The sequence below is a fragment of the Lissotriton helveticus genome, chromosome 1_2, assembly GCF_964261635.1.
Source record: "Lissotriton helveticus chromosome 1_2, aLisHel1.1, whole genome shotgun sequence".
In the NCBI taxonomy this organism is placed as follows: Eukaryota; Metazoa; Chordata; class Amphibia; order Caudata; family Salamandridae; genus Lissotriton; species Lissotriton helveticus.
This window is the reverse complement of record NC_136058.1, coordinates 2,539,712-2,551,947: the sequence shown is the minus strand read 5'-3', so window position 1 is coordinate 2,551,947 and position 12,236 is coordinate 2,539,712. Positions and strand designations below refer to the sequence as shown.

General features: G+C 47.6%; 1 protein-coding gene and 1 pseudogene across 2 annotated transcripts in view; one reads left to right on the top strand and one right to left on the bottom strand.

The window, feature by feature from the left end:
• The window catches only part of CLCC1 (chloride channel CLIC like 1), a 253,171-nt gene extending 244,409 nt beyond the window's left edge, over nucleotides 1-8,762 (bottom strand). The window contains exon 1 of one of the 2 annotated variants that reach the window (XM_078668256.1): nucleotides 8,600-8,762. In XM_078668256.1, the coding sequence (XP_078524382.1) occupies nucleotides 8,600-8,613 (14 nt within the window). In that variant the 5' untranslated portion in view covers nucleotides 8,614-8,762. The remainder of the gene's footprint in view (nucleotides 1-8,599) is intronic. The other variant, XM_078668264.1, reaches the window with a different exon arrangement.
• On the top strand, nucleotides 1,239-7,791 carry LOC144807735 (uncharacterized; annotated as a pseudogene).
• Nucleotides 8,763-12,236: the final 3,474 nt, after the last annotated feature.

Sequence of the window (12,236 nt, the reverse complement as noted above, 5' to 3'; positions counted from 1 at the left end):
TGACATCTGCCAATAAATAAAGAGCTCCTCCATTGCACGCTCACCGCAGACACCCCTCCTCCTTTCTATCACACCGCTCTAATGTGAGGATCTAGACCATTGCAGTCCTCTAAATCAAACAGCGCTTTTAAGTTTATTCTGCTTGCAGGCGATACGTGCTCCAGATTCCTATGGTTGTGGCCACAATGATCAGCTGATGCTCGCACTATTATTAAAGATTTACAAGTCTTCATATGCACATATGCAGTAGCAGCATGCCACTTGGACAAGGGCCATGCTTTGTCTTTAAGGCCTACAGAGATACTATGGGAACCCTGGGTGTGGCTGTGCAGCACTCTTCTCCATATGATCCTGAGGGAAATTCGATCATGGAGAGAAAAAACTGTGCTTTAAAGCACCCTTAACAGTTAGAGTATTAGGTTTAGGTCGTAGTTGGATCCATCACTTGTATGGTGTTCAGAAAGCATTAAATAGTCTGCCTAGATGGTCTTTGGGTGGCTGGACCCTGTGCGAGGTCTTATTTGGCATCCAGATCTGGACTGGCTTAGCGCAGTGGCGGCAGATACACCTTTTGACATCAATGAACGTTTCGCTGTCTTACAGAAATTACAAGACTTCCAGGATGAGCGTTTTACTTACCTTTCTAAAAAGCCTGCCACTGATTGAGTGAAGAGCAACCAACGCCTTCCGGATGGATTCCAGAAGTTGGGGATCTAGTTCAAGAGAAGACTGCCGTAAAGAAGGAATTTGGCCAATTACTGTACACCGGTGCCAGTCCTTGGCATTCAAGGTACAAGAGCTGTGATTTTGTCACTGCTTGCTGATGGAAAAGAAAAAATATTTGTCTCCACTGATCAAGTTAAGTTACATCATGTGGCCAATTCTACACAGTAGGCCATGAGGATTCCTGGGTAGTTCCCTTATCCCTCTCACTACCCTACAGGAACTTACTCTACATGTTTTAACTACCACCAATGTTGTTTCCGCCTGCTTGGGACGGTGGTGAATGAACTATTGTTCATGCCAGTTACCGCTACACATACAATGTGAGCATACAGCTTGCTTCTGCTACTTCTAACAACACAGTTATGATGAACCACCTTTGACGATGTCTACCACTTCTCTTCTGCTTACTACAGCTCCTGTTTTTCAACAGACTGCTTCCGTGTACTTTGTTGAGTACTTTTTCTGACTCTTCTCACGCTTAACTACATGGTGTACTTGACTTTCTTCTTTGGTTAAAACACACTTATCTGATTCCTCTATGGCATTACAGTTGGATGCCATCTCACTACTTTTTCTGCTACTTTGGATTGGATTTGTAGTTGTTTTCTTTTTGCTAATAAATGGACACTATCTCCCAGAACGCTCTGATGCAGAACTGGTAGTAGAGGTACTGAAACCTCATTCGTCTACTCACAAAGTGCGAACAGACTTGTCCCTTGTGAACATTTCTGCCTTTCCCGTACATGACGGAACTGTTTGGGATAAGGTCCCACGTGATATTTTTTGTGCCACAAACACAGTAGATACCCAATATCTTCGAGGTCGCAATGGGTGATGTGATCACCCCTGGATTTGTTTCTGATGATTGGGGTGTAAGAATAGTGAACTCAATGCTCTCAGTGCTTGAATATTATACTGTATTTGAAAGTGAGGATTTGTGCCTAAATTCTGCTAATTATGGAGCAATGTATTGTCACCATTACTATGCACATAATTATTTATACAGAACTAGTATTCCATGCACAGTTTTTAATTATACACAATGGGAACACTGGCCAACTCCCCCCGGGTGGGTAGTTCCAAAACATACATTGCCAAATTTGCATATTTTTCTGGGCATAATCCTTTAGATCCGGTTTCCTTTTATTTTACATTCACCCCTTTACAGGCAAAGAAAAATAGGCTCACAGACACTAACTTGATTAATTCGGACTCATTTATTTCTTGACCCTTGACCCCACCAGGTAGGTCACTCCCCCTCCGCACAGCACTGCCTGTACCTCCCTGCCCAAGCTGCCGCTGCTGAGGACGTTTGAGGCCCTCCACCACCCGCAGGCTGCCACCTGCGCCTCATCCCTGGTGGCCAGTGGTAGGCCGTAGGTAGGTTTGTTCATCCTCCGATTTATAGCTTTTATTGTATTGCCTGTATTTTCATTGTTGTGTCTGTGACTGCTGTTGTCGGTCTTCTCCCACTGCCTGTACGTGGTCCGTGCCCCTTTGTCTTCCCTCTGTTCCCCTCGCTGTCCCCGTGCTCTCTCTGCCCAGTTTTCCCTTCTGTTCCCCTCGCTGCCCCATGCCTCTCTGCCCGTTCTGCTCTCTGTTCCACTCGTTTTCCCCTTGTTTTTTGTGCCTCTCTGCCCTCTGTTCACTCGTTTTTCCCTCATTTTTGTGCCCTTCTGCCATCTGTTCCACTCGGTTTTTTGTGCCCTTCTGCCCTCTCTGCCACTTGTTTTTCCCTCGTTTTTGGTGCCTTTCTGCCCTCTGTTCCACTTGTTTTTCCCTCGTTTTTTGTGCCTTTCTGCCCTCTGTTCCACTCGTTTTTCCCTCTTTTTTGTGCCTTTCTGCTCTCTGTTCCACTTGTTTTTTCCTCGTTTTTTGTGCTCTTCTGCCCTCTGTTCCACTCGTTTTTTTGAGCCCTTCTGCCCTCTGTGCCACTTGTTTTTCCCTTGTTTCTGTGCCCCTTTTGCCTTCTGATCCCCTCGTTTTTTTGTGCACTTTTGCCTTCTGTGTCACTCGTTTTACCATCGATTTTTGTGCCCCTTATTCCTCCTGTTACCTTCGTTGTCCCTCACCGCCCTCGCCGCTGTGTCCCCTGCGGCCCCGCCCCCCTGACTGCCCACTACCCATTTGCTGCCCCCGCCTCCCAGCTGCTCCTCCCTCCCACCTCCCCATATATGCCTAAGGCGAGCCCGTCTGCGCCAGTCCGCGTCTGGACCGCGCTCAGTGCCAGAACCCCGGGCCCCTGCACCCACCACTACGATGCCAGCACTCTGCACGCTCTCAACTGCGGACGGAGCCACACCTGCTTCAAGGTCGCCCCGAAACGCACACACGGCCCCTTCACCTGCCGGAACTGCAGCTTCACCAGCCTCAGAGCCAATGAACCACCCGCCAAGAAAGACCCCAACCACCTCCGATGCATACTACTGAACACCCGCTCCGCACGCAAGCATGCCGTCGAGCTCTGGGACCTGCTCGACACAAGATCCCTGGACGTCGCCTTCCTGACAGAGACCTGGTTTAACGACTCCTCCGCACCCGACATCACCATAGCCATCACAGATGGCTACAAGATCACCCGCAGAGACCGCACCAACGGAGTCGGAGGAAGAATCGCCATCGTCCACAAGAACAGCATCAGGGTCTCGACTAGCACCGACGACGCACTCAGCACCGCCGAACACATGCATTTCCAGATCCAAACAGACCCTAATTCCACCCTCAGAGGCACTCTTGTCTACCGACCACCCCGGACACCACCCCCAGTTCAGCGACTCCATCGCCGACTTGATCAGCATACACGCCCTGACCTCCACCGACTACATCCTCCTCGGGGACCTGAACTTTCACCTTGAGGACAACAACGACAACAACTCCACAACCCTGATCAATAACCTCGCCAACCTCGGACTGAAGCAACTCGTCACAATGCCCACCCACTCCGCCACTGGATTCAAGCAAGCCGGGCTGAAGACGGCTGGAATGCCAGAAATCGGTCCTTGGAAGCTTGTTTCCGGTCCAGGGAAGGCATGGCTTGGCAGTTCGGGCTGGACTGTTCCCATGAGGCACAGGGTCAGACTGATTTGCATATAGCCATGTCTGAACTGGGGTGGCAGAGTGGGCTAAAGAACGGTGATGGATCAAACCCAGATCTTTTGACTGGGTGTGAGTGTTTGATTGGTGCAGATGCTCCGTCCATCACCACCCACTTTTGTACAACATTTACATGGCCCCGCTCGCACACGTAGCCCAACAGCACGACCTCAACATAATCTCCTACGCCGACGACACTCAGCTGATCCTCTCCCTCATTAAGGGCCCCATCACAGCCAAAGCCAATCTCCACGAAGGAATGAAGGCCGTCGCCGACTGGATGAAGACCAGCCGTCTGAAGCTGAACTCGGACAAGACGGTGGTCCTCATCCTCGGCTCCAACCCTTCAGCCTGGGACGACTCCTGGTGGCTGACGGCACTAGGGGCAGCCCCGACACCCACCGACCACGCTCGGAACCTGGGAATCAGCCTCGACTCAACGCTCTCAATGACCAAGCAAGCCAGCGGTGTCTCCTCCTCCTACTGCTTCAACACCCTCCGCATGCTCCGGAAGATCTACAGATGGATCCCAACAGATACAAGAAAGACAGTCACCCAGGCCCTCGTCAGCAGCAGACTCGACAACGGAAACGCACTCTACGCGGGAGCCCGACCAAGCTCATCAAACGACTACAACGCATCCAAAATGCCTCGGCACGACTGATCCTCGAAGTACCACGCCACATCACCCCCCACCTGAGAAACCTGCACTGGCTCCCCGTCAACAAGAGGATATCCTTCAAGCTCCTCACCCACGCACACAAGGCACTCCACAAGACTGGCCCAGCGTACCTCAACAGACGGCTCTCCTTCTACATCCCCAACCGCCAGGTACGCTCCGCCGACCTATCACTCGCCACTGTCCCGCGCATCCGAAGAACAACCACCGGTGGGAGATCCTTCTCCCACCTCGCCGCCAAGACATGGAACACCCTCCCACTAAGCCTACGACAGACCCAAGACCTGCTGACCTTCACGAGGATACTCAATACCTGGCTGTTCGATCAGTAGCACCCCCTCCCCCCCCAGCGCCTTGAGACCCTCACGGGTATGTAGTGTGCTTTGGAAATGATTGATTGATTGATTTCTAAGCTTGCCCTAAGAGGATATGATTTTTTTGGGAAAGACACCATCGACTGAAAATCAACTTGGGGAATAAAAGAATAGCAAGTTCTGGAAATAGATACATTATTCACAGACTGCTGGATTCCAAGATAAAACATGTTCTTAAATAAAACAGTGCAGTGATTCTATTTTTGTCGATCTGCAACGGATGTACCACCCGAGGCCAAATTGTGGTGGATCTACCGCACATCGAACTCTGTCGTGAATGCATGATACCGTTTTTTTTTATTTTCGGAGCTGTCCCATGAATTTGCCATTGCTTCAGGATGCTTCTATGATCCATCTTCTTTTTATATGGATTCCGGCTCTCTTAATGTAAATGCACTGCAGGATAATGCCCCTTCAGTGGGGACTAGGGCAGTGTTCCCTGTAAGGTGCGCACCTGCGCGCCCCTCAGTGACCCCGGGCGCACAGTGTCCCGATTGAAACGCGCACACATCCCGGGAGTAGTTTGCACCGCCGCTTTTAAAATGCGAGCAGTGCGAAAAACAGTAATTGCGCGCAAAACAGTAAAAAGAGTTCTAAAGCAAGTGTCTCCTGCACTTGCTACATTTCTTTCTTAATGAGCCACGGCTGCGGGCTGATTGTAGGCCATTGTGAAAATATTCCTGTTAATTGCAGCGCAGGAGGGTGCTGCAATTAACAGGAATACTTTCACAAGTGCCCACAATCAGCCCTCAGCCGCGCTCTATTAAAAAAAGACATGCATCAAGTTCCAAAGCACGAGAGGTAAAGCACATGACATGCTTTTGGGCTTGCAGTGAGTTGCTACTGTATTTCAATACTGAAAACCTGTTGCTATCCCGGAATATTACATGTATAATCCGGACCAGCGTGCCCGTGCACTTTAAATGACCTGGCAAAAGAGGGTTACAAAAATCTGAAACTGGTTCATATATTCAAAGCTGTCAGAACAGGTACCCCCAAAATACGTTTGGCCAGGGGCGCCTAAATCGTTAAGATGTCCCCGACTACAGGGAGTCCCCGCCAGGTAAAATTCTGTGAGCAGCAGAATTCGCACTCTTCTGCCAAGAGAATATGAGGCTTGTGTGGGATGAGAATACTTGAGTGGGTTTTGCTATCACCTACCAGCGCAAACCTAGCGCCACAAGATGACTTCCACCCATTCCAGGTCAGGTGAGGAAAGCGAAACGGCATCAGATCAGAGAAATCCATAAAATTAAACTGTAATTGTGACCTTGAATGCGATAGGGGGGTGTTCAGTAGGTGTAGGCAGATATGTGGCTAAATTGAACTAAAGGCCTTGTAAGCTATTCTGTTGGCTTACACCTACAAGTAACTGCATTTAAAATATTATGCATATACACCTTAAATTAGAAATAAATGCAAGTTCAATTTATCTGTGGGAATTTTACTCTGTTCGGGTAGGAAAGCTCAGTTAGTGGAAGTCTGTGTGTAACAAGACCATCCCAGATAAAAAATCCTGGGTGGAGCACTGGATAATGGTTACATGTTTTCATAGTGCTTCGAGGTCCAGCAGGTGACAGAAAGCACAGTGAATAGGTAATTTTTTTAAAACTGCATTACACACAACGTAATATACGCTACTGCAAAATGCACAGATATTTTAAGTTAAAACAAGCACTTCGAAAATATATATTTATAGTAAAACTCAAGATTGTATGTAATGCTAAACATTTTACAAGTTTCCAAATTCTTGTTGTTGCTTTTTTATCTTATGCACTTTACAACCATTGACAAAGCCAGTAGCCCTGGCATGTTGTAGGCGTAATGTTTCTTGTTATGTTACATATCTGGATGAATGGACAGATGCAGCAAAATACCAGGGGGGCAGCACACTATGCTAAGTACAGATTTGTACCTTAATTTTTTAAGCAACTCCCTGATAAATGTGTGTGCAATGTAAAGAACACCCTACACTGGTATGAGTGGTGCTATAAAACTAATGCATCTCAGAGAGAGTGGTAATGGAGACTTGAGAGGCACTGTTAAAGGGTAATAGTGAGGGAATCACTGGCAGAGGTGGTCATTGGGGGGCGGCAACAAACCTTGTCACACAGGCCGCCACCAGCGCGAAGGCCGGCCCCGTGCGGGCCATATTGTGTGCCTTTGAGAAAGTATTCATGTTAATTGCAGCGCATGACTGGCCCTGCACTATTTGTCGCTGCACCCACGTGTGCTGTTGTGTTCCTGGCGCACATAGCCTTGGTTGCAGCGCACAAAGACCTTACACTGCCGCGCACAGAGGAACAAATGTAGAGGGCACATTGGACTGGGGGTGCAGACCACGTGTGTTCTTTGGAACTCATTAATGCAGCTATTGTGGAAATATCATCTGCGGATGACGAATCCTTCTTGGATTCTCTTAAGACTAGGAGCATTGATGACATTTTGGAGCCTTCTGACATTTTTTAATTTGAACATTTTTTTATAAATTAATTTTAAAGTCTGCTCTTTTTATATAACATTTTAAATTGACATATTTAAGTTTGCTTGAGTTGTTAAAGTATCTATTACTAAATATAGGCTTTATTTTTAGAATAGTTTTTGTAGAAGCAGAGTCTTTTCACAGCAAATGAGAGGGTACGGTGAAGCCCTTTTGCGCCCACCACACACTCCTTTTAGTTTTACATTTTAGCAGACTTTGTTTTAGTCCTGTTACTATTTACATATTTTATTTTCCTGATATGATTCTAAATAACGTTGCATATGTTGCTTGTTTTTAGAATGCCTTTTCTGCTACACAATCCGTACTCTTCATTCAAGGCTAGGAACATGGATCGAGATATCCTAGTACCAGCTTTGTCCGCTCAGAGACAGTTTCTAACATCAAGACACACAACTACATCAGAGCTGTACCACTAACACAGTGGTTTTATGATATAAACAGTGCTTAGTCCCTTAGTAGGTCAGTGGGTGGACTCCAGCCACAACCGTTCTGGGATGAATGCTGTGTTCCATGCTGATCCTGCAGAGAGGGATTGCCAATCAAACTTCAAACCAATTCACGCAGGTATGGGGTCTCAGGCTATCCCAAAAGATCAGGCAGAGGGTACACCCACTCTGCTCTCAGAAAAGGGATAGCGTTAGGTAGGAATATAAATATTTAGAAATAAGACTGTCACAGTTGGACTGTTTATTCTTTTCACCAAGTTCACAATGCTGGTTACTTTGCTCTGTTTTTATCTGCCTAATAATAGCATCACCTTCTTTCTATGCAAGACTGCGACTGTTTCAAGAAATGCACTGACAACTTGAACTGCATTCTTCCTGTGTTTTACCAAGCAAAAACTTGAACTGGCTCATCTGCTCAGGGATACACAGACATAGGAAACTTGAGAGCTTTGCACGGGATAATCATAACACCAGTCGAAGAACTGAAGTAGAAAGCTGCAAAAAAAAGGCTAACTGTCACACTTGAACTGAAGTCACGCTCTCCAATTTAGTGTCTGCTGATATCTGCATGTTATTGCTATCTGTGTCGGAGCGTACCTGTACCTGTATATAATTAAATGCCTTCTGGGAGTTGCAATCCAAGCTCACTTCAACTGACTCATCATGTTATGAAGCCAACTAGTGTCATTTTAGAGTAAATGGCTGTTGTCAGTTTCCATTCGTACACACTTCAACTCTCCCGAATGAGAAGGGAGGTGTCCCCGCGCGCAGTCCTTACCTCCCACTTGCCATCGGACCACCTATGAAACCCGATTACGGTTGCCTTCCTTTTCGCCCCCAAATGAAATGAAACTGAAAGCACGGCACAGCTGTTAGACGGCTAGTTGTGATGATTGACAGACAAAGGTACGATCCTACTGAAGGGCTGGCTCTGCGATTGGCTAAAATACCCGGCCCCGTGAAACAAACCTGGTCCCGCCCTCTGCTCTGCCGGAAGTGATAACACCCTCGCCCCGGAACAGATTGATGAACTACAATAAGTATTTTTATACGTTCAGCTGAGCTGTGGGGATTCAATCTTTGTATGCTGTGTTCTTTTAATGTCACTGACACCAGCACACGGAGCGCCACCGCCAGGAGACTGGTCAGATGAGAGGTGCAGCACAAGCGGACTTAATATAACCGTAGTTATCCCAATTACTAGGTCGTAGGAAATTATGCGCATGTTCTAAATGACTGTTTCCTCTTCATTTTAAACAATTACTTCAAACGTAGAATAGCGCCTTAACACGGCTTTAGAAGAAAAAAAAACCGGACCAAAACATCACCTTGCTATATGAAAGCCAGTGTTTTCAGTGCATACCAAGCTCTTCTCGAAAGGGAGTCGTTAATCTAAAACTCGGGGTTCTACGCATTTTCCTCAATAGGCACCAATTACGGGTTTGCCCATAACAATCCATATTAATGAAAGATCAGGCCCTGCCTCGAAGAAATTAATTTTCTGAGTGGAAGACTTATCGAAAATGTTTTAAGAAGCAGACTTAAAAGCTTGGCTTAATGTCAAGGCAGTTGTAGGTCCATAGCCACGTCAGTCTAATGCACCCCCTCCCCAAAAACATCATACAATATATACATACATAACAAGCATTTGCAATGCAATAGGTCTCGCATTTGCGAGAGTTTGAGCTACTGGCTTTGCAAATGACAATTCATTTTATTTGTGTGTTTTGAAAACCTGCGAGCCAAGCACACACACACACACACAGAGCCACAGAGCATAATTCCAAGAGTCAATGTAGTTCAGGCGCGCAACACCCATTGGGCTCACCGGGCTTCAGCCCCCCCCCCCCCGTCGCCTCCTCTGCCCGGGCTAAGATGACACGCACTGAAATCATTAACTAACGCTGCGCATCGGAGCCGAGAATGTGATTTTCATTATGCATTCTGAGAGGCCCAGCAGCCCGAGCAGACAGCCAGCCTCCGAACAGTTTCCTCGAGTGAACCCCCCTGCCCTGACCTCTTGTTTTCCTTTAGAGTGGCACAGAGGTGAAATCCTTGCCTGAAGGCAGGGATTCACCTAAGCACTTGATGGGTTATAAGCATGGGGTGTGAAGTGCACAGCAGGGAGGAAGGCATGGCCAGTGCAGGTGACGCTTTTCTTTTGTATGGGAATTTCTGTTGGCGTCATAGCCCAGGGTGTGCTGTCTGTGCACTTGTATAGATGTGTATTCCATACAAGTGCACAGACAGCAAACCCTGGGCTAAGACACCAGCAGAAATTAATTTTCAAAGGAAAAGCATCACCTGCACTGCCATCCCTTTCACCCTGCTGTCTGTGCACTTGGATGGAATTCACATCCACCACACTGCTCACCAGATAAATGGTGAACAGGGCCATGGATCTTTCTATTTTCGCATCCAAGGGCAGCAGCGAAGAAGCAGAGGGGACCCAGGTAAGGAGAATCCAGGAGACCTATCTACTCTGAGACCTTCGAGGGGCTGGATGCCAGGACGCAGTGCTGCTGATCAGCCCGACTCCACAGTATAGTATCAGAGGAGCAGTCAGAAGTTTTTTATGTAAGTTCCAGTAACTTTAATGCATTTTTCAGCACATCATTACCTTTTGGGGGTGCTAGTGGGTAACTTTAGAGTTCAGAGTGGGTGTGGGTTTTAGGGAGCCAGTGAGTAATTTTATGGTTCATGGTGGGTTACAAATTGGGGTGCCAGGGTTTAATTTTAGGGTTCTGAGCGGGTATGGGTTTTGGGGTTCCAGGGGGCAATTTTAGGGTTTAGGGTGGGTATGGGTTTTGGGGTGTCAGGGGTCATTTTAGGGTTCAGCGTGGGTATGTGTTTTGGTGTGCCAGGGGTAATTTTAGGGTTCAGGGAAGGTGTGGGGTTTGGGGTGTCAGCGGGCAATTTTAGGGTTCAGGGTGGGTATGGGTTATGGGGTGCTGGGGGAATTTATGGTTCAGCATGGGTATGGGTTTTTGGGTGCCAGAGGGTAATTTTAGGGTGTGGGGTGGGTATGGGTTTTGGGGTGCCAGGGGTGGGGGGGATACTTTTAGGGTTCAGGGTGGGTGTGGGTTTTGGGGTGCCATGGGATTAATTTTAGGGTTCAGCGTGGGTATGTGTTTTATAGTGCCAGGGGTAATTTTAGGGTTTAGGGCAGGTGTGGGTTTTGGGATGTTAGGGGGCTATTTTAGGGTTCAGGGTGGTTATGGGGTGCCAGAGGGGAATTTATGGTTCTGTATGGGGTTTGGGGTGCCTGGGGTAATTTTAAGGTTCAGGGTGGGTATGGGTTTTGGAGGGCAATGAGGGAATTTATGGTTCAGCATGGGTATGGTTTCTCGGGTGCCAGGGGTAATTTAAGGTTCAGGGTGGTAATGGGTTTTGGGGGGGCAGGGGGTAATTTTAGGGTGTGGGGTGGGTATGGGTTTTGGGGTGCCGCGGGGGGGGGGATAATTTTAAGGATCAGGATGGGTATGGGTTTTGGGGTGCCAGGGGTAATTTTAGGGTTCAGGGCGGGTATGGGTTTTAGGGTGTGAGGGGGTTAATTTTAGGGTTCAGCGTGGGTATGTGTTTTGGTGTGCCAGGGGTAATTTTAAGATTCAGGGTGAGTATGGGTTTTGGGGGGCAAGGGTGTAACTTTAGGGATCACTGCGGTATGGGTTTTGGGGTGCCAGGGGTAATTTTAGGGTTCAGGGTGGGTATGGGTTTTGGGGTGCCAGGGGTAAATTTAGGGTTCAGGGCGGGTATGGGTTTTGGGGTGCCAGGGGTAATTTAAGGGTTCAGGGCGGGTATGGGCTTTGGGGCTCCAGGGGGGTGATTTTAGGGTTCAGGGTGGTAATGGGTTTTGGGGTGCCAGGGGGTAATTTTAGGGTGTGGGGTGAGTATGGGTTTTGGGGTGCCAGGGGGGGATAATTTTAGGGATCAGGATGGGTATGGGTTTTGGGGTGCCGGGGGTAATTTTAGAGTTCAGGGCGGGTATGGGTTTTAAGGTGTGAGGGGGCATTAACCGATCCTGATTATCTGCCATTTTAGCTCCGCCCCATTGATTAACATTAGCCACGCCCCTTCTTTTGCCATGTTAGCCCCCCCCCGAAATAAAGACCTAGTTGCGCCCCTGATGTAGTTAAACAAGGTGCATACAATTTGAGTAAAACAGATAATAGATTAAGGTGTTAATGTTCTGGATCTAGGAGAGCTAAGCAAAGACATTATAGTAGAAGAAAGAAAATGTACCTATTTTATATTTTATGCTGTATATACTTTAGTATGGGTTTTAACGTCAGCATAAAAAATAAATAAAAGGTAAGTGTATTGTTGCAGAAGTTGAGCGGTCGGGCAGAAACTTAAATGGAGTAAAAGGGGTCGCGCTTTTAAAAAAAAAGTTACACGATGTCTCAGAGTGAGAA